Consider the following 19724-nt stretch of genomic DNA (forward strand, 5'->3'; position numbering starts at 1 on the left):
CTTGCTGGGATAGACTCCGAAACAGCTAGACACATTCGTGTAGGAGTTTGTGCGTTGTTATGGGCAATTTGGAACTGCAGAAATGATTTGGCTTTTAACAGAACAATAACTATTCATTTTTTGCAGGTTTTATTCCGGGCTACTGCGCTGATCCGTATGTGGTCCTTACTCACTCCGACGGAGGCCAGGGAGCGTTTGGTTACTGGATCTGTCCGGTGGGAGATGGTAGCGCGGGATATCTTCAACCGGTTTGGATGGCGGTCATGTAATAGGATAGGCGATTAGTTTACCTATCTGTTAATTTGCCAGCCGGTTGTGGCTTGTTAGGCTTTCTGTTTTGGCATTGAGGCTCTGTGTGAGCTTGCCGCTCCTTTTGTTTGCAGACTTTAAGACCTTGTTCAACCTTATTTACTCTTTTTAATAAATGTGGCCGTATGCATCGTTCTGATGCAGAGGCCGGGGAATCCCCCTTTTCGAAAAAAAGAAAAGGCGACGTTATGCCTCGGCCTAGAGCCATCAAGCATACATGTAGGTTGACATAACGCCGCCTTTTCTAGGTGTGCAAGAGAGGAAACCTCAGTGCCCTCTACGATGGGGGTACGATGGTATCATACTCTCCCTTGGCTGAGGAAAGATCAAAACAAGTGAGAGAACTTCAACATAAGCATTCCTTACGATAGAGTATTTGCCGGGAAAGAACATGACAACTTCAACGTAAGCATTCCTTACGATAGAGTATTTGCCGGGAAAGAGCATGGCAACTTCAACGTAAGCATTCCTTACGATAGAGTATTTGCCGGGAAAGAGCATGACGGCACGTGCGTCCTCCTCCCCGCGCCTCGCCTTGGGCGGCCTAGGGTGTGTTGCTATGGGCATCCCTATATCTTGCCTTCGGCGAGACTTTGGGAACACTCGCTGAAGGTGAGACCATGATGGGTCGGCTCAGGAGCGCCAGAGGCCACAGCCTCCTTTTCTGTTTTTTTACATGTTCTGTTTTCGTTTTTTCTTTATTTTTAACTTTTGTTTATGCTTTAAAATATTTTAAATATATATAATATAGAAACACTATAATTGTTTTTGTAAAATGCTGACCAAGCATATGAAAAATGTTAAATGTGAATAGAGAAAATGTTTATCACATATACAAAAATGTATAAAAACATTTGATCAGATAAGCATGTGAAAAGATGCTTCTAGAACACATGAGATGGTAGAGTTGGGGGCTCAATTAGAAGGCAACGTGGCAGAATCTAAGTTGAAAACTTTATCCAACGGATGATAATGCTCGGATTTGCCATATATCGGCCGTTGGATGGAGCATATCCAACAGATAATATTTGAATCTATTGACACACTATATATTGGTATAGATATAGATATAGTAGATCCAAGTTCGGACACCAGCTTCGCCGCTATACGAATCTGGTGGAGGTAGGTGCATGGCCGGCCGGAGCAGCGAGATCGAGCGAGCGCCGCTACGTGAGCTCACTCGCCGCAGGAGCAGCCGTGAGCCCTCTTTTGAGGTGTTGAGAAGGCAACATTGTTCTTCACTCCAAATAAACATAGTCACAGAATCCATTGCAGAATTCAGAAACATGAAGAGGACGGACTTTGTGCATGATGGCCTGACAGATCCACTCAGAAGTCTTGATTCTATCAGCACCATGAGAAAAGATCTAGGCTTCATCCAAGGAAGTAGTGTTGTCGCGCAAGAGCAGCAAGCATTCTGCGAACAGGATGCAAGCTTACCTCGATATGTACATTAAGCCGCTTTCTTTGCAGGAGATTGCAGCGATCCGTGCTTTGGTGGGCATCAACAGAAAGGTGAAGAAGGACCTAGTCAAGCTGGGTGATTCCGACTCCCGGGTTGCTCTCCACTTGCTAATTCTTGCATGGAGAGGCGGTACTGAGTCCTTGGAGAGGTGTTAGATGTGTATAGTTCATTGTGTACAGCCCCTTATACAATGGGGATGTACACAATGAACTATACACATCTAACACCCCGTCTCAAACTCATGGTGGATCAACAACACTGAGTTTGAAGAGGAAAAACCCATGGTGCGCTCGAGTCTGTGCCTTCGTGAAGAAGTCAGCTAACTGTAGCTCAGAGGGTACATAGTGAAGAGCGAGGGTCTGATCCTGCATAGCAGCATGCACAAAGTGGGCATCCGCACCGATGTGCTTGGTGAGCTCATGCTTCACCGGGTCACGCGCAATACTGATAGCACCGGTACTGTCGGACAGTAGAGGAGTTGAGGTAGTAGCAGACACACCAAAGTCCTCAAGTAACCATCGTAACCAGATCACCTCAGCTGTCAACATAGCCATGGCTCGCAACTCAGCCTCTGTACTCGAGCGAGAAACGTCAGTCTGCTTCTTTGTCTTCCAGGCAATAAGAGAGCCACCAAGACAGACATAGTAAGCAGACAACGATTGGCGATCAGAGGGATCACTAGCCCAGGTAGCATCAGAGTAGGCCTGAAGCTCAAGAGAGCTAGAGCGGGGAAAGAAAAGGCGCTGAGAGATCGTGCCACGAAGATATCGTAGAACACGAAGGAGGTGACTATAGTGAACAGAGGTGGGGGCGGAAACAAACTGACTCAGGATGTGGACAGGATAGGAGATGTCAGGACGCGTAACAGCAAGATAGACAAGACTGCCAACGAGATGGCGATAGCGAGTGGGATTAGGAAGAGGGTCACCATTAGAGGCACGAAGCTGAACGTTGAGCTCCATAGGAGTCACAACAGTGCGCTCATCACCGAGAGCAGCGCGAGCAAGAAGGTCCTGAATATATTTTTTCTTGGGAGATGTAGAAGCCATCAGAGGTCGAGGAGATCTCAATCCCAAGAAAATAGCAAAGTGGACCAAGATTAGTCACGAGAAACTGGTCGCGAAGACGAGCCTTAACAAAGGCAATGTACTCAGAGTCATCACCAGTGATGATCATGTCATCAACATAGAGAAGGAGAAGAGTCCGACCACAGGAAGACGTGTGAACAAACAACGCGGGATCATGATCACTGGGCAAGAAACCAGCGGCAGTCACCACAGAGGCAAAGCGCTCAAACCAGGCGCGAGGGGCCTGTTTAAGACCATAGAGGGAGCGCCGAAGTCTACAGACCATACCATCAGGGGCATAGTACCCCGGTGGTGGCTGCATATAGACCTCCTCACGCAACTCGCCATTGAGAAAGGCGTTCTGGACATCAAGTTGAGAGATAGACCAATGACGAATAGAAGCCACAGCAAGGAGAGTGCGGACAGTGGTCATGTGGGCCACAGGAGCAAAAGTCTCATCATAATCGCGTCCCTGCTCCTGTTGAAAACCACGGGCCACAAGACGAGCTTTGTAGCGCTCAAGAGAACCATCAGAGCAAGTCTTAATCTTGTAGACCCACTTGCAGGTGATGGGACGAACACCGGAAGGGAGAGGAACCAAATCCCATGTGCCGGAGCGGTCAAGGGCAGCAAGCTCTTCGGCCATCGCAAGTTGCCATTCAGGCTGAGTCATGGCAGTCCGATAGGAAGTGGGCTCAGCAAGAACAGAGAGACCGTACCGATCAGGGAAGTAGCAATCAGGTAGGGGGCGAGGCCGAGCACGGAGGTTATGAACCGGGGGAGGCGTGAAAGGAGGAGCACCTGAGGTGGAAGGCGCGTCAGGAAAAGCATCCTCAGAACGAGGGCGACGGGTATAGTGGAGAGGGAACGGTGAGAGAGGTTGACGAACGGGAGATGGTGGTGGAGATGTGGAGGAGGAGGATGGGGAAGATGGGGTCGGTGGTGAAGGAGAAGAAAGGAGAGGTGTAGGAGGAGGAGGTGAAACATGAGGCACATAGCAGGGCGTATCGGGAAGAAGAAGAAAAGAAATATCGTCCACAGAGAAGCTTGAGGAAGAAGGACGTGGATAGTAAGAGAGAGACTCGTCAAAGGTCACTTCACACGAGATGCGTAAGCGGCAACCAACAGGGTCCCAACAGCGATAGCCCTTGTACTCATCGCTGTAACCAAGGAAAACACACTCAACCGACTGAGCAGTCAGTTTGGTGCGTTCTCGCGGGGCAAGGAGAACATAGCACACACATCCAAACATACGAAGAGCAAAGTAGTCAGGAGAGCGACCAGTGAGGCACTCCATAGGAATACCACCCTGCAGAGCAGTCGATGGCTGAATGTTGATGAGATAGGTGGATGCAGAAACAGCCTCAGCCCAAAAGTGGGGTGGAAGAGAAGCGACAATCATCAGTGCACGAGCTGTCTCGAGTAGATCACGATGCTTACGTTCGGCAACGCCATTCTGAGCATGAGCACCAGGACATGAGAACCGGGCAAGAGTGCCCTGTTCCGCGACAAAACCACGCAACAGCTGAGAGATATACTCTCCAGCGGAGTCAGCACGAAAGGTACGAATGGGCGTGGAAAACTGGGTGTGAACCAAGGCAGCAAAATGTTTGTATAGAGAGAACCTTGCTATGAGATTTCATGAAGTAGAGCCAAGTGTAGCGAGAGAAATCATCAATAAACAAAACATAGTAGCGATGACCACCTTTCGAATCAAAGGGAGCAGGACCCCAGACATCAGAATGAACTAAGTCAAAAGGACGCTGAGATACAGACTCGCTAGTAGAATAAGGTAACTGGGTCTGTTTGCCAAGTCTGCAACCATTACTATGTAAGGAGACATCTCCAGATACAGACCCTAAGAGGCCCTGATGAACTAAAGAAGACAAGCGAGAGCCATAGATGTGACCAAGGCGATGATGCCACTGCTGAAAAGACGCAGACGAAGAAGCAGCGAGAGCATGGGAGCTGGCAGAAGTGGTGGCAGCGGAAGGAACACAAAGCCAGTCAACCTCCCAAAGGCCCTCTGACTCACAGCGCCGGGGGCCAGCACCAACCAAAGTCTTGGTGCGACGATCCTGAATGGAGCAAGAGTCGGTATCAAGAATGACCCGACAACCAGAATCAGTAAGTTGGGCAGCGGAAAAAAGATTCATTGTAAGGCGAGGAACATGTGAAATACTAGGAACAGAAAAAGATTGAGTGGAAAGAAGACCACGACCAGTAACAGGAAGTGGTGTGCCATCGGCAGTAAGAACATTAACAGGCGAATCAAGAGGTCGAAGGGAAGACAACACAGAAGAATCAGAAGACATGTGAAAGGAGGCTCCAGAATCCAGAACCCACGAAGATGTACCTGACTGTGTAGATGCCTGCGGTGGTGGAGAAGCAGATGCAGTCACAGCAGCAGCGGAACCGGTCGACGAAGAGCCGGAGGAAGCCAAGAGACACTTGAGCCTCACAATGTCCTCGTCAGTGAGTGACGGAGTCGAGGAAGATCTAGGAGTCCCACTGGAAGAGGAGCGCCTCTGGTCTCGCTTCTTCTCACGGCAATCAGACTCTGGATGACCTGGCCGAGAGCAGTAGCCACAGAAGGTGTCACGGCGCGACCGGCCCCTCTCAGTATAAGCAGGGCGACCCACCCCCCTGAAGGTGTGGGAAGTAGCGGTGGAGCGGTGAGCCGAGCAGACGACACATGAGCCAGAGCAGCTAAAACAGACGGGACCACCAGCAAACCGGCAGAGCGAAGGCGGGTCTCCTCAGCATGAAGCTCGGCAAGTACCTCCGAGATAGGAACACGACCACGAGCAAGCAAGTGAGCACGTCTGGGCTCAAACTCAGAGCGGAGACATGATAAGAACTCATGAACCCGCTGAAACTCCAAATCGGACCGAGTAGTCTGACAGCAACGGCAAGTTCCACAAACAACTGTCCTCAGGGAGTCAAGCTGACGCCAGATGGCAGAATACTGTGAATAAAACTCATCAACAGACGAGTCACCCTACTGAAGAGCATGCTCCTGACGCATCACAGAGCGGTAGAGAGCATTTTCGGAGGGTTGATAGCGCTGACAAAGATATGACCACATTGCTGCAACAGTGCCGAGGGCCATGAACTCCGAAGCAAACCGAGGAAGGACACTCGCAGTAAGAACAGCAGCAGCTCGAGCATCATCATTGCACCACTGAGTGTAAGCAGACACATCATCCCAGTAGGCAGAAAGAGCATCAGAATAGGCGGATACCTGCTGATCATAAGCATCAACCGCAGCATCATCGAGAGCCTTGGCGGCATCTCGATCAGCCTGAGAAGCCTCAGCAGCAAGGACCGGCGGCACTGGTGAGATTGGGGCCACTGGCGCAACCGGGCATGGCGGACAAGGGACCTCGCCAGAGAGAACACTCCACAGAAGGAGTCCATGCATATGGATGCGCATGAAGCCCACAAACTCAGCATAGTTGGTGCCATCGAAGATTACTGAGCACCGAGGAACCGCTACATAGCCCGAAGAGGACATGAGGAAGTCACTCTGCTGCTATTGCCTTTTTTTGGTCAACGGCCCCTCAGCTGGATCTGGATCGAGAGAATTCCTCGAACCAGGAAGCAAGCGAGAGAGCCAGCGAAGGCAGCCAGGGAGGCAGGGGGCGGGGACGACCAGCCGGGGCGGGGGAAGGGCCGGTGTCGGACCAGGGCCGGACGGCGGCGATGGCGGACTGGACGGAGGCGGCGGCAACCGGACCAGGCAACCGCAGAGGCGTCCGAGCTTGCTGGAGCAGAGGAGACCGGACAAGAGGCCGGACCAGGCAACCGCGGAGGCGGCCGAGCTTGCTGGAGCAGAGGAGACCGGACAAGAGGGCCGGCAAGGCCTCGCACGGCCTGCGTCGGGCTACAGCCGAGCTCGCTGGAGAGCACCCGCTCGAGAGGAGACGGACAGCAGGACGACGATCCAACGAGGGCAAGACGAAGCAGAACGACGGCCAGGGACTAGAACGGGGCCTAGATGCAGCGGCGACGAGGATGGAGCAGGCATGGAGTTGCATCGTGCGGGAGAGAGGGTAACCTAACATCTGATACCATGTTGGATAATGAGCAACTAAGCTTTACTGAGGGCCAACGGCCAGTACATATACAGATGTGATAAAGTGTAGAAAAACCCCTTATACAATGGGGATGTACACAATGAACTATATACATCTAACAGTTACCTTGATCTTCCATCTGGTAGAGGGCACTGAGGTTTCATCTCTTGCATGGCTAGAAAAGGCGACATTATGCCTCGGCCTAGAGCCATCAAGCATACATGTAGGTTGACATAACGCCACCTTTTCTAGGTGTGCAAAAGAGGAAACCTCAGTACCCTCTACGATGGTACCATACTCTCCCTTGGTTGAGAAAAGATCAAAACAAGTGAGAGAACTTCAATATAAGCATTCCTTACGATAGAGTATTTGTCGGGAAAGAGCATGACAGCTTCAACATAAGCATTCCTTACGATAGAGTATTCGCCGGGAAAGAGCATGACGGCACGTGCGTCCTACTCCCCGCCCCTCGCCTTGGGCGGCCTAGGGTGTGTTGCTATGGGCACCCCTATATCTTGCCTTCGGAGAGACTTTGGGAACGCTCGCTGAAGGTGAGACCATGATGGGTCGGCTCAGGAGCGCCAGAGGCCACAACCTCCTTTTCTGTTTTTTTACATGTTCTATTTTCGTTTTTTCTTTATTTTTAACTTTTGTTTATGCTTTAAAATATTTAAATATATATAATATAGAAACACTATAATTGTTTTTGTAAAATGCTGACCAAGCATATGAAAAATGTTAAATGTGAATAAAGAAAAGTTTATCACATATATAAAAATGTATAAAAACATTTGATCAGATAAGCATGTGAAAAGATGCTTCTAGAACACATGAGATGGTAGAGTTGGGGGCTCAATTAGAAGGCAACGTGGCAGAATCTGAGTTGAAAACTTTATCCAACGGATGATAATGCTCGGATTTGCCATATATCGGCCGTTGGATGGAGCATATCCAACAGATAATATTTGAATCTATTGACACACTATATATTGGTATAGATATAGATATAATAGATCCAAGTTCGAACACCAGCTTCGCCGCTATATGAATCTGGTGGAGGTAGGTGCATGGCCGGCCGGAGCAGCGAGATCGAGCGAGCGCCGCTATGTGAGCTCACTCGCCGCAGGAGCAGCCGCGAGCCCTCTTTTGAGGTGTTGAGAAGGCAACATTGTTCTTCACTCCAAATAAACATAGTCACAGAATCCATTGCAGAATTCAGAAACATGAAGAGGACGAACTTTGTGCATGATGGCCTGACAGATCCACTCAGAAGTCTTGATTCTATCAGCACCATGAGAAAAGATCTAGGCTTCATCCAAGGAAGTAGTGTTGTCGCGCAAGAGCAGCAAGCATTCTGCGAACAGGATGCAAGCTTACCTCGATATGTACATTAAGCCACTTTCTTTGCAGGAGATCGCAACGATCCGTGCTTTGGTGGGCATCAACAGAAAGGCGAAGAAGGACCTAGTCAAGATGGGTGATTCCGACTCCCGGGTTGCTCTCCACTTGCTAATTCTTGCATGGAGAGGCGGGTACCGAGTCTTTTTTTTTGGGGGGGGGGGGGGGGGGGGGGGGTTGCACACAAGCTGCATCTCGCGGTTTTGGGCCTCGACGTTCTCGTGTCTGGCTCAGACGATGTTCCATGATATTTGCGTTAAACCCTACCCCCAACCTCTAGTTCTTTTTTTTCTACTTTAGTGTCAGTATTTTGGTTTTTGCCCGGTTTTCCTCTAATTAACCGGGCAATTCCATTCTTCTTACTCCCTCTGTTCACTTTTGTAAGACCTTTTAGACATTTAAGACAGCACCTAAAACAGTTTAATTTCAGCTGTCCTAAAGGACTTACAAAAGTGAACAGAGGGAGTATATGGAATGGCACCTCCTGCCCTTGCCTCGGCAAACATTAAAAAAAACGCTACAGTTTTAAGTACCAGCTGCACAACTGCACTTTTTAAGTATATGCAAGAAACTGACACACTTGCAGCAACTAGGTATTAGTCAAACCTCCAAGCTATCAATGTGGAACAAAACTATATATGCGTTAAGTCTAGCTGCATCAAGACCCGTGAATAGATCTGGATCTGTGTATTGATCGCATTCCCAGCACTGCTTCACCGAACCGTTAAGTCTAGCTGCTGCTTCCCTAAAACTAGACTCTCAGGGTCGAGTCTGGTGTTTCACGCAAGAAATTGCCAAAAGGGCATCAAGCTCTTGTTAAGATTTATTGTTAGTATTGTTATCTTTCGGTTCTAATTAAGGAAACAAAAGGGCTCAGCGAATGCTATTTGTAGCTGAAACTTTGCAGGAACATCAAATCTGTGATCATCTTTGGTCCCTGAAAGTTTCAGATTTTTTTAATTTTTTTTAAATCTTTTACGAATTTACTGTTCATGAGGGTGTAGACGCCCCCGAGAGCTGTTACATGTAATTGACTTACTAATTATATAGTAGTAATATTTTATACACATACATGTGCAGGCTTGGAAGATCATAGGGCAACAAATATCGTCGAATCATGGCAAAATCAAAATTCATTCTTTTGATTTGCAAAATAGTATTATAGTAGGGATTTATTTACAGTTGAAAAAAATGCTAGGGTTTCAACCTCTGACCTCCATTGCTAGAAGGAAACAAGCTGGAGGAATGTCACACTGACCTACTGGTAGTCTGGGGCGAGGGGGAGCACCTGATCAACGAAGACGGCGGCGGCACGGTGAGCTGGCTCAACGGCGGCGGGAGGAACTGTTTTTTAGGCAAGCGAGAGGAAATGGCTGGCTAGACCAGGGCAACAATTCTGGTGGGCCCACCTTCTTTTAGGTAAGCAAGAGGAACTGGCTGGCTAAATCAGGAAAATGTAAATATTCATACCAAGTCGAGGACTTGAACTCGGGTGGGCAGGTTCCACAACAAAGAATCTAACGCATTGTAGTTCATCTACAATATTTTTATTTCTTGATGGGCACAATCTAGTATGCATAGTAATTTCACAACAGAAAACACACGTGCTATACATATATGTTGCAAGTACACAAGTAGGTCAACTAAGTAACCGAATGCAAAACACCATTATTTTCTCTTATATCTAATGAATAGCTTTCCTTGTGGCTCTGGCAAGATCTTGCTCCAGTCTGTCTTGGGGAAAGGAGAGATCAATTCGAGCTCAAAGTTCCTCAACAAATGGCTCCATATCACTTTAAGTTGCATGTAAGCATAGGCCTCCCCAACGCAAATGTGCCTTCCACCGCTAAATGAAGTGTACGAGAACTTGCCACCTACTTTGTCCTCTCTTCTTTCGAGACCGAAACGGTATGGATCATACACGTGAGGGTCCCTGTATATATAAGGGATGTTATTGTTGACTATTGTAGGAGTTGCCACGATGTGGTCTTGAGGGATCTCATATTGTTTGCCTTGCTTTGTCTCCACCGTGAAGGGCTTATGTGTCCTGCGAACCAACATTGCTGCTGGAGGGTGCATCCTTAGGGCTTCCTTGATGCAGCTATGCAGCGTATCCATCTCTGGAAAAGCATTGTAATCTAGCCCACCTTTGTATTTCTTGGTGACTCGTTGTTGCTCCTCAATGGCAGCTCTCAAGAAGACTGGATGGCTGAGTAGACAAGATGCGGTCCAAGTGCTAGCGAGAGAGCTTGTGCGTTTCCCAACAAATATCAATGACATGATAAGCCCGACTACCTCTGCTACCGTTGTAGGGTTGCCATCTTTGTACTCGGAGTCGATTAGCTTTTGTAGTGTGTCTTGCTCAACTCTACCAGAGCTCTTACGGGACTCGACCACGTCAGAGAGTATTTGTGTTAGCCTGATCCGTGCCCTATCGCGCCGCCGGTTTACCGGAGTAGGGAGATATGGGAACAAGAAGCTGATCAAGGTCATACTGCTTTCGATCTCATGAAAAAGTGCATGGACCTCATCAAACATGTTCTCCCGAACCTCTTTTCCGAGTAGACACCGGCTCGAGATCAACATGAGTAACTGCTCGAACTCAAGCTTTAAATCAACTATGCCCTCCTCTCCCCATTTCGCAAAGTAACCCTGCATATACAATCAATCTCGACGTAAGCTTTGTGCAATTATTTTGATAATAGGGATATATTAATATGAATATGATACCAATTACACTTTATCTCTATGCCAACGCGATATTAAGAGTTAGTTAGAACTCGAGGATGCATAAAGTCAGACTATTTTAATAAGATGGCTGGATGCATCATTATGATGCAGAGGCAGGGGTACGCCTCCATTTCCAAAATAAATAAATAAAGCTAGACTATGATAATGGATTTAGTCTACAATTGACTGGTAAAAAACGCATATACCTCCACTTCTTGAAGCATGGGATGGACATGGCTCCTCAGCCCTGATGCCTTCAGTGCTTCAGTGTGGAAGCGCATCTGTTCAATTCGCGTGGCTTTATCTCTGCCATAACCAACCGCTTTGCCAAACATGGGCACCGTGAACTCGAGCAGATTGCCGTGGCTAATATCTGACTCCAGACCTTGAAAGAAATGCACCGTCACCTCTGGCCCGATCAATAGTGTTACCTTGAGTCCAAATGAACTTACTGTGAAGACACTGCCATACTTGACATACAGATCATTAGCCATAGAAGGCAGGCCTTCCTTCAGGAGGGTAGGTAATAGTCTCAGGAGAGCAACTCCATTCACCACGGGTGGAAGTTGTTGGCTTGTACACTGTGGATCAATGCAACTCATTCTTCTAGCTCTTGAGATCTTTTGGGTGGCTAATAACATGACGAGAAGGACCACAATGGCACACCACATGGCGGTGCTACTTGTCAAGTCCATATGATGATATTTGACCTGCGATTATATTAGTATGAGTTAGAGAAGACATATATCTATATGGTGGATTGCCTTCCTCTTTTTACGTCTATTAATTCCTTGCAGCCAAGTCTAGTTCAATGTTTTGGTTGTCTAGGATGTATCCCAGACAACATGATAGATGTACACTTACTTCAAATTTTCTATAATACCGAATATATATCATGTCGTACTCAATATGAGTCTAATGGTATTGCTTTGGTATTGTAAATGTTGACAATTTTTTCTAGATTTTGTCAAACTTTTCAAAGTTTGATTTTGAAAAAACTGAAATGGATGTATATACAATGTACCTACCGAAACAGCTAGTTTTTTTAACATAGAAACACAGCTACCTTTTTTTAGTAAAGAGAGAAGTCCATGTTTTAACCTCAAATTGTCATGAATGTCTAAGAAACAACTCCAAACTTTAAAACCGCCTTACTATAACTCTGTACTCTAGAAACCAGCAAAACTTCAGCCCTACCACCCCTCAAACCGGTTTCTTGTCAGTCCGACTCGTTTTGACTGAGTTGACCACCTAGTCAACTGCCGCGTCACAAAAAGGGGTTGAAAGGGTATTTCTACTATTTTTCAAAATCTGTTTGCCAAAAAGTGTGAAGCTTTCTTAGATTGGTCACCATGCTAGCGTTGATTTTACAGAATTCTTTCAATTTTCTGTGGACACTTTAATTTTTTTGGTCAAAATTTGACAAAAAATGGGCTGAAAGCGTATTCTACTGTATTTTCAAATATGGTTGTCAATGAAGTATGAAACTTTCCTGGATTGGTCAAAAAAGTATTCTACCGGACACATTACAACAAAAGATCAAACAAAAACAAAGCAATAATAGGCCAAGATAAAAGATAATGCTACATCAAAGTCCTCTGTACTCATTGACTCTGGATCCATCCTCCCTTGCATCTCTACTTCTCTCTATACATCTAGTGAAGAAACTGCAGAAGACCAAACATGCACAAGTTGTACTAACCTCACAGGTTTGAAAGAACAACTCGTATCAGCCGCAGCCCCCAACAAATGAGCACCTAAGATCACTGTACACACTATGGCTGGCAGCACACCCCTTGCAAGAGATGTTGCCGAAATGCTTCTTTGTCGTTGTACTACTGGGAAAGAATGTCGGAAGCAAAAAAAATAAAAAAAATCAACATGTCGGCGAGAAGGGAGTTGTCGATCCATAGGACCAAAACACCATTGTTGCCCAGCATAGGTCACATGCATCCACGAGAGCCACACCAGACCAGAGGGAGGATAGAACCATGTGACTTTTATTCTGTATATGACTCCACCTCCACAGTTGAGACTTTGCCGTTAAGGACCCAAAAATCAGACATAGATGGAAAGCAAACTGGACTCCGAGCGTTGATCCGTAGTTTTCCTCACCTCCGGAAGCCGGATAAGCTGCGGGAGGAGAGGGGAACCAACGGAAACGATGAACCCGGTCGACGGCGCCTAGGGATTTTCTTCTCTCTAACGGAGAACGGGACAAAACTCTTGAGAAACAAATAGCTTAGCTAGGAAACATTTATAGCACGTACTTCCTCCGTTCTAAATTACTCGTCGTGGTTTTTGTTCAAATTTGAACTAAAACCACGACGAGTAATTGAACTAAAACCACGACGAGTAATTGGAACGGAGGGAGTAATAGATAGCATAATCGGGTGCCAGTTTCATTTGAGTTGAACTATGCAGATCGCTAACTAGCTGACCAAGTGCACAAAGCAGAGATGGATAGAGATCAGAGCGAACCTGAATCAGAAGCACAAAAGGGTATGTTTCGATTCCTTTACTCCATGAACCACAACGGCAGCAAACCCTTAGTGTACACACTTATAATAAGGTCGCTGAGCATTGACGTGCAGCAGGTGTACAAAAAATAAATAATAGATGTAGTACAAAGTCAAATAAGGGTGTGGCGTGTACACATGGCTATAACATGGGGGGGGGGGGGGGGGGGGGGGGCACATAAACTAATTAAGAGGGTGCGATAACAAAGGGTGACTGCATAATCAAGCCTGCTATACAAAATCATGAACATATCCAATAAAATGATGAGGTCAATGTTTGGATGATACAGCATGGAAGCCTATCAAGTAGATTCTGCGGAACAAGTACCTTCAATCCAAAACACTATCCCAGGCGATGGTGAGGCCGACTGATTCGCCTTTTTGGAAAGGACCGATGAGAGCAAAATCTGTCTTTTTCAACAGGATAAAATTTGTAGTTGAAAATGGTACTACCGCGAGATTCTGGGAGGATACATGGCTAGGGGAGACGCCCCTTGCACTCCAATATCCTTCTCTCTATAATATTGCACAGCGAAGAGACGCTTACGTTGCAACAGTATTACAGTCCAATCCTCTGAATATTCAATTCAGGAGGACGCTAGCGGGAAACCGTTGGGAAGCTTGGATACATCTTGTGAGAAGATTGATGGATATTCACCTTTCTCGACAACCCGATCAGTTGCGCTGGAAGCTAACAAAAAATGGAGAGTTTTCGGTTAAATCCATGTATTTGGATGTCATCAACTCTAGCTCTGTTTCTCGTTCGAAACATGTTTGGAAAGTCAAAGTGCCTTTAAAAATCAAAGTATTTATGTGGTTTGTCCATAAACAAGTCATTCTAACTAAGGACAATTTGGCAAAACACAATTGGACAGGATCTACAAGATGTAGTTTCTGTGATAAGGACGAATCCATCAAACACCTCTTTCTTGATTGCCCATTGGCAAAAAAAATTGTGGCGGTCAGTCCACTTAGCATTTAGTATTACTTCTCCGAATACTATCAACACATTATTTGGGACGTGGTTAGATGGTATAGATTCCGAAACAGCGACACATATCTGTGTAGGAGTATGTGCTTTATTATGGGCAGTCTGGAACTGCAGAAACGATTTGGTTTTTAACAGAACAACAAAAATTCATTTCTTGCAGGTTATCTTCCGGACCACTAAACTGATCCGTATGTGGTCGCTACTCACTCGACGGAGGCTAGGGAGCATTTGGTTACTGAATCTATCTGATGGGAGACGGTAGCACGGGATATCTTCAACCGGTTTGAATGACGGTCATGTAATAGGATATGTGTTTAGTTTCCTATCTTATCTTTTTGCCCGCCGGTTGTGGTTATCCTGTTATTTTGCTTTTGCTCTTTGTGAGCTTCTTTATTTTTGAGACCTGAAGACTTTTGTTGAACCTTTTGCTTATCAATAATATGGCCGTATGCATCGTTCTGATGCAGAGGCCGGGGCTTGACCCCCTTTTCAAAAAAAGAAAACTGCATGGTGTTTTGCAATTGCTTTGTTTGCTTTTGCTTTGTTTGTTTTTCCAAGTCTACAGTTTTGCAGTTCTCTTGGAAAGCTACGTCGATTGTCAAAGCAGTTTTTACAAGAGGAGAGGGAAAAGCTTTCTCAGTATCGTGAGTCAGTCAGACAACACTATGCTGGACTTCAGTCTGGTGTTCGAGAAGGTCTACCAACTGTTCTTGCTCGGCCCTTAGCAGTTGGGCAGCGTGTTATAGCCTGTCATCCCAAAACAAGAGAACTTCATGATGGGAGTGTTTTGACTGTCGACCGCAATCGCTGTCGGGTTCAATTTGGTCGGCCGGAGCTGGGTATTGAGTTTGTGATGGTAACCAATATCTATCTAGCTTCTTTTTAGACCATTTTGTTGGCATGCTTTATTTTATCTCTTCTGGTTTAAAACGTTTCCTGCTGATTGTTTTGATTTCTTGGATTCTACTCCGCAATGCATGGTTTCACTAAACCGATCCTCTTCATTTGTTAGTGATGGTATGTCCGTGTGGATGAACCAAAAAGCTAGGAGAATCATTATTTTAGTGCTGAACTGAGAAACTAGGAGAATACATTTATGTGTTATGTTTTCGTTCCTTATGTTTTACTCTTTACATTTGAGTATGCTTAGACCAAGTACACCTCTGACTTTTGGTGCTGTCAAATTTTTTCTTGCTGGGAATCTTCAATCTTTACCAATTGCTTAGTCCTCCATTCACAAAGAAGTGTTGGTTTGGACACCAACATAGTGTCCAGAACACAGTTTTGACCACAAGTTTGTACTGTATTATATTTGCTAAATAAAAGAAGCATGGCAAGTGTATCTTTTTAGACAATAATATACAGATATTTATATCCGTATGTGCATTCTAAATTGTCATAAAAGGATTATTGATCAAAGATAAGTACTTTTACTGCAATTTGTGCCTCTTTTGTTTTAATGTATATACATGTTTGCTTTGTGCCTCTTTTTTGTTTAACTAGGCAACGTGCAAAGTAAGTGAAGGAGAGAATGCTTTTGCCAAAATAGGGGAAGCACTAGACAATCTGAACCTCCGTGGCACCGGCACTGGTTGTAGCATACTAGGCATAAGACGGATACCACCCGATTCGGGGCAGGCGAATTCAGATAACAGCGCCTCGGGCCGCTTTGACCCTGCTGCAGCAACTAATAACATTTCAGTCCAAGAGTATTGCCCAACGGCAGCGACTCCGAAGCCCAGTTCCCATCGGAGCCGATTTCGTCCTGTTTAGCGACCATCCTGATGATACAGGTAAGTAGATCAATCTTTAGAGATCTTACGAATTCTTTCTTCAGTCACAATGTTTCCGGGGTCATCTTACGAGTTGTAATGTAACGGGCCATCTTTTTTGATGCATCAGAATTGCACCGAGAAGCAGTATCACCCTGCGGAAGTGGCGCACATCCTCGACTCGGCGCTGTCGCGGCTGCAACCGTGCAGCTCGCAGAACGTCCCCATCTTCAGAGAGATTGAGATGTGCATGGGTATCGTCAAGAACCAGATGCTGGCGCTGATATATACCCACCCCTAGTGGCTAGTGTTCATGCATGGCCAAACATTCTCTTCTTTTGTTATTTATATATACATATGTAGGAAGAAAGAAACTTGACAATGGTATGTGGCTTGTCTTCTAAAAGCTTACAAGAGTCTGGATAAGGTGAACCTAACCTATCTTATTAGTTATTATTATACTATTATCGTGTAGTCTCCCTATAAAAATATTAAAACCAATAAGTGCAAAAGAAAGGGGCGCACGGCAACCCGAAAGAAAAGACAAGAGATCTCTTTTGAAAAATTGCCAAACCAAGAAGCCTTGCTAGGTGAAACATTATCAAAGGTCTTTGCATTCCTTGGTTCCAAATATCCGAAACAGCAGCAGCAGCAGCTAGGGGTTTGAAGAAGAGAGTCATGTTAAAATTGGTCTTGAGCTGAATGAAACAACGAGAACACAGTGCATCTAGATCCTTCACACAGTTTCCTAAATGATTCTTCACACAATCTACTTTGAAACAAATGAGTTGTGCCAACATCACAAATAGAAAGCAAATCATGAGAAAGGCTGTGATGCCACTGCAGTTCACCAACCGCATTTTCATCGGCTTCTGTGACCTTCCCACTTTCTCAGCACGCAAACAAAGATAGCAATCCAGTATTTAGCTAAAACACTGCTATATGTACAAATACACATAACATTTTCAAAGAATTAGCTCGAAATCCATCATGCAAATGACACAACTAGTCTACGATGACGAATTAGCTCGGATCAATCATCACATGTGGATAGCGAAATTCGATCACACATTCACACCCATTATCTAAAACATTACATAGCGTTTTCAAAGAACTAGCTCATAATCCATCATGCAAATGACACTACTCAGATTAACCATCACATGTGGATTATAGCAAAATTCGACCACATTCACACCCATTGTCTAAAGCATGCCCTTGTGTCATTAACGCCAGCGTCTCCAAAGCAATCTTGTCTCCACACATTAACTCAGCACTGGCCAAGGGTTGCAGGTCCCCCAAACAAAAACAAGGTCTTGATTACCATAGATCAGTGATGCTCGATGCTGATTTTCACATCGCCAACAACCGGCTGCAACACCTGCACCAACGAGCTGGCCCTTGGATCATCTTCATGGCAGTAGATTTTGACCCTCTCGATGCAAGGGTGTCTGCCTGAGCCCGACAGCGGTGCTCCCCTGGTTGACGACAGAGCAGATTCAGAATCCTTGCATGTACTAAATTCCTCCTGCATAATCGCAACATATTATTGGTCAGAGGTTCTACTACCCTAGCAGATCAACTGGTGTATAACTGTACATACATAGTTTTGAGCAAGTATACCATTGTGAGCTTAAGTTTTAGCTCCTTCAGCTTGCACGAGCGCTGGAGAATGCGAAGCAGCGGGTAGAAGTCAGCAGCAATGCACCACTCACCCAGCACCAGGCTTGTCAGGTTGCTGAACATAGGGCATGTCCTCAAACTCCTCTCGAATGAGACCTTCATATATATCAGAGGTAAAATCGAAATGATCAAAGACAGTGAGGTTAATAGTTTGATTACTCGATATTTCCATGCTAGCTTGTTAAAATAAGACCAGCACATAAGACAGAAACAAGTAAGCTCAAAACGCAAAGATCCTCTGAATTTAAATCCGAGAAGCAACTATATAACAAAATCTAACTAAGGAAGCAAATATGATGAAAAGAAGAACTAGTTTGTACCTCAGGTAATGGTGCATGCAACTCCAAGGTGGTGGCATGTGAGAGGCCATCAAGTAGACGATGATCCGCTATTGTGTTTCGCTTATAATAATGAAACCTAGATGTTAGACTAACCGAGGCTGTTACTAGAGAAGACAGATCCCTAGTTACTATAGCACCAGGATCACACATTGGGTCAACGATAGAGACATGGGTAAGGTTGCTAGCACAAATCACGAGACCACCAAAGATATGGCAACCAATGATACGTAGAACCTTGAGTGACCTCGATGATATCTCCTTCAGGTCCCACAAACCACAATGCTCCAGCTCTAAATGCTCAAGCACTGGGCAGTCACAGTTCAGTGGCCTAAAGAACCCATGTCTCAATAAGTTATATTGGAGCCTGACTGTTTTGAGGTGCTGTGAAGGAAACATGGCTGTGCTATCCAAAAGGGCAGATGCAGAAACATGAAGGAGACGAACTTTGTGCATGATGGCATGACGAATCCAGTCACAACACATGGTCGTATCAACAGCATGGTGCACAGAGATCCAGGCTTTATCCAAGGAAGTAGTTCCATCGCGCATGCGCAGCAGGCGGTCCCCGAATTTCTCCAGCTTGTCGTCATCCATAAAGTCCTGGTGGTCGATGCGGATGTATGGCGCAGAGGCCCAGAGATTACGCCACCTTGGCGAGAGCAGACTTGTGCGCACGGCCTCCGGCATCGGCAGGAAGGACATCACGCAGTGTAGCAGCTCGTCTGGAAGGCTGCTGAGCCTGTCGACACCGTCACTGGTGCCTCGCGCCCTCTTGGAAGTGCAGGGGATTGAAGCTAGTTCCGACATCTCATCAAACAGCCAGCTGCATGTATCTAGCACAGGGCAATAAATCAATAGTCAAAATCACAGATGTACACTCCGCAGAGACATGTTAGAAGTTACAAACACAAAGAGAGATGACCCGGTTCCATTCATGGGACGATTTATCCAAAAACATGATATGAATACCACGTATCTACAAACTCGTCACCTTTATTTTGTGGGCTAAAAAATCATGAATAATCCTTAAAACAGTACAAGGAATTCTATGAATCCTTTCGCTCTTCAAAAAAAAAGGAAGTTTATTTGATGGGACCGGATAGCTAGCATGGTACAAATTACTCCCTCCATTCCATAATATAAGAATGTTTTTTACACTTCTTATATTACATGGGACGGAGGGAGTATTAAAAAGACTTGCCTACCAGTTTAGAGTAGACTCCAGAAATAAGATGACCACCTTAATAAAATTAACCTCGTACAGCACCAAACTAAGAAACTCAGTTTGGTTACACTTTTTTTGAACCGGGCGTAACCCCTTTCCATTACTTTGACATAACGAAAATACAAAGTTCTCATACTGAAACTAC

The 19724-nt window shown here is 45.7% G+C and overlaps 2 protein-coding genes and 3 pseudogenes across 2 annotated transcripts; 2 read left to right on the forward strand and 3 right to left on the reverse strand.

The window, feature by feature from the left end:
• The first annotated feature begins 2667 nt into the window (after positions 1–2667).
• On the forward strand, positions 2668–3715 carry LOC147967396 (uncharacterized; annotated as a pseudogene).
• A 1430-nt stretch (positions 3716–5145) lies between these two features.
• On the reverse strand, positions 5146–6358 carry LOC147967397 (uncharacterized; annotated as a pseudogene).
• A 3478-nt stretch (positions 6359–9836) lies between these two features.
• On the reverse strand, positions 9837–13643 carry LOC125555410 (obtusifoliol 14-alpha demethylase). Its single transcript, XM_048718378.2, has 3 exons — positions 13530–13643; positions 11255–11758; positions 9837–10970 (listed from the first exon to the last, which is right to left on the reverse strand). The coding sequence occupies exons 2-3, from the start codon at positions 11741–11743 to the stop codon at positions 9987–9989; spliced, it is 1473 nt and encodes a 490-aa protein (XP_048574335.2). The 5' UTR covers positions 11744–11758; positions 13530–13643; the 3' UTR covers positions 9837–9986.
• Positions 13508–16638, forward strand: LOC125555698 (protein ALWAYS EARLY 2-like; annotated as a pseudogene).
• An 805-nt stretch (positions 16639–17443) lies between these two features.
• On the reverse strand, positions 17444–19161 carry LOC125555411 (MEIOTIC F-BOX protein MOF-like). Its single transcript, XM_048718379.2, has 3 exons — positions 18334–19161; positions 17954–18109; positions 17444–17858 (listed from the first exon to the last, which is right to left on the reverse strand). Exons 1-3 carry the CDS (start codon positions 19159–19161, stop codon positions 17661–17663), a joined length of 1182 nt encoding a protein of 393 aa, XP_048574336.1. The 3' UTR covers positions 17444–17660.
• Between the last annotated feature and the right edge of the window lie 563 nt (positions 19162–19724).

Source organism: Triticum urartu, chromosome 5A, assembly GCF_056163025.1.
Source record: "Triticum urartu cultivar PI428250 chromosome 5A, HENAU_Tu73, whole genome shotgun sequence".
NCBI lineage: Eukaryota > Viridiplantae > Streptophyta > Magnoliopsida > Poales > Poaceae > Triticum > Triticum urartu.